We start from the raw sequence: 841 nt of genomic DNA, 5'->3' as shown, positions 1-841 counted from the left end.
TTTTTTTAGATGGATTTAAGACACATATCGCAAGCTCCAGATTCAGATGAAATTGAAATGGGTATTGATCTGCAGGATTATTATTTATCAGTAGAATGGGATATCATGGGAGTACCAGCTGTTCGTCATGAGAAGTATTATTCCTGTTGTGAAGAACCTTATTTAGATATCTATTTCAACATCACGCTAAGGCGAAAAACATTATTTTATACAGTCAACTTGATTATACCTTGCGTTGGTATTTCATTTTTATCTGTACTAGTGTTTTACTTACCATCTGAATCAGGAGAGAAGGTATCGCTATGTATATCTATTCTACTATCACTGACTGTGTTCTTTCTCCTATTAGTTGAAATTATACCACCCACATCACTCACTGTGCCACTTTTGGGTAAATATTTACTGTTCACCATGGTACTGGTCACATTGTCTGTTTTTGTAACGGTTGCCGTGTTAAATGTGAATTTCAGGTATTAATTTCTGTAATAATTAAAAATATAATTCTTAACCTTTTTTATAAGCTAATAAATCACAATGATAAGATTTTGCCTAATTTGTATTTGCATAAAGAATATTGTTTTCAGTTGTTGATCAGAATAAAACCGTTCAGTTTTACAATTATTGTTTTTAAAAAAATGGTTTTTGCATTTCAAAAGTGTTGATTTACATTATTTCCATACTTTATTTTCACAATTGAATTTTTTAAGCTATATTTTCTTTCTCCAAAAAATTATAAAATTGGCTTATTAGTTTTTTTTTTAATAGCTTCTGAATTAAATATTTAAACTTTTTATTAGATCGCCTGTTACACACAAAATGAAACCGTGGGTTGTAAAGATGT

The 841-nt window shown here is 29.4% G+C and overlaps 1 protein-coding gene across 1 annotated transcript; it reads left to right on the top strand.

Annotated features, from left to right (window-relative positions):
* Window positions 1-9: 9 nt before the first annotated feature.
* On the top strand, window positions 10-834 carry LOC126910148 (acetylcholine receptor subunit alpha-like 1; the record flags this gene model as incomplete). Its single annotated transcript, XM_050692532.1, has 2 exons — window positions 10-470; window positions 798-834. Coding segments are annotated over exons 1-2 (498 nt in total), but the record flags the coding sequence as incomplete, so codon positions are not given.
* Window positions 835-841: the final 7 nt, after the last annotated feature.

The sequence above is a fragment of the Daktulosphaira vitifoliae genome, unplaced genomic scaffold (genome assembly GCF_025091365.1).
Source record: "Daktulosphaira vitifoliae isolate Bord-2020 unplaced genomic scaffold, ASM2509136v1 Scaffold_5090, whole genome shotgun sequence".
Lineage (NCBI taxonomy): Eukaryota > Metazoa > Arthropoda > Insecta > Hemiptera > Phylloxeridae > Daktulosphaira > Daktulosphaira vitifoliae.
The sequence above is the reverse complement of the archived record's forward strand: the minus strand, read 5'-3'. Positions and strand labels throughout refer to the sequence as shown.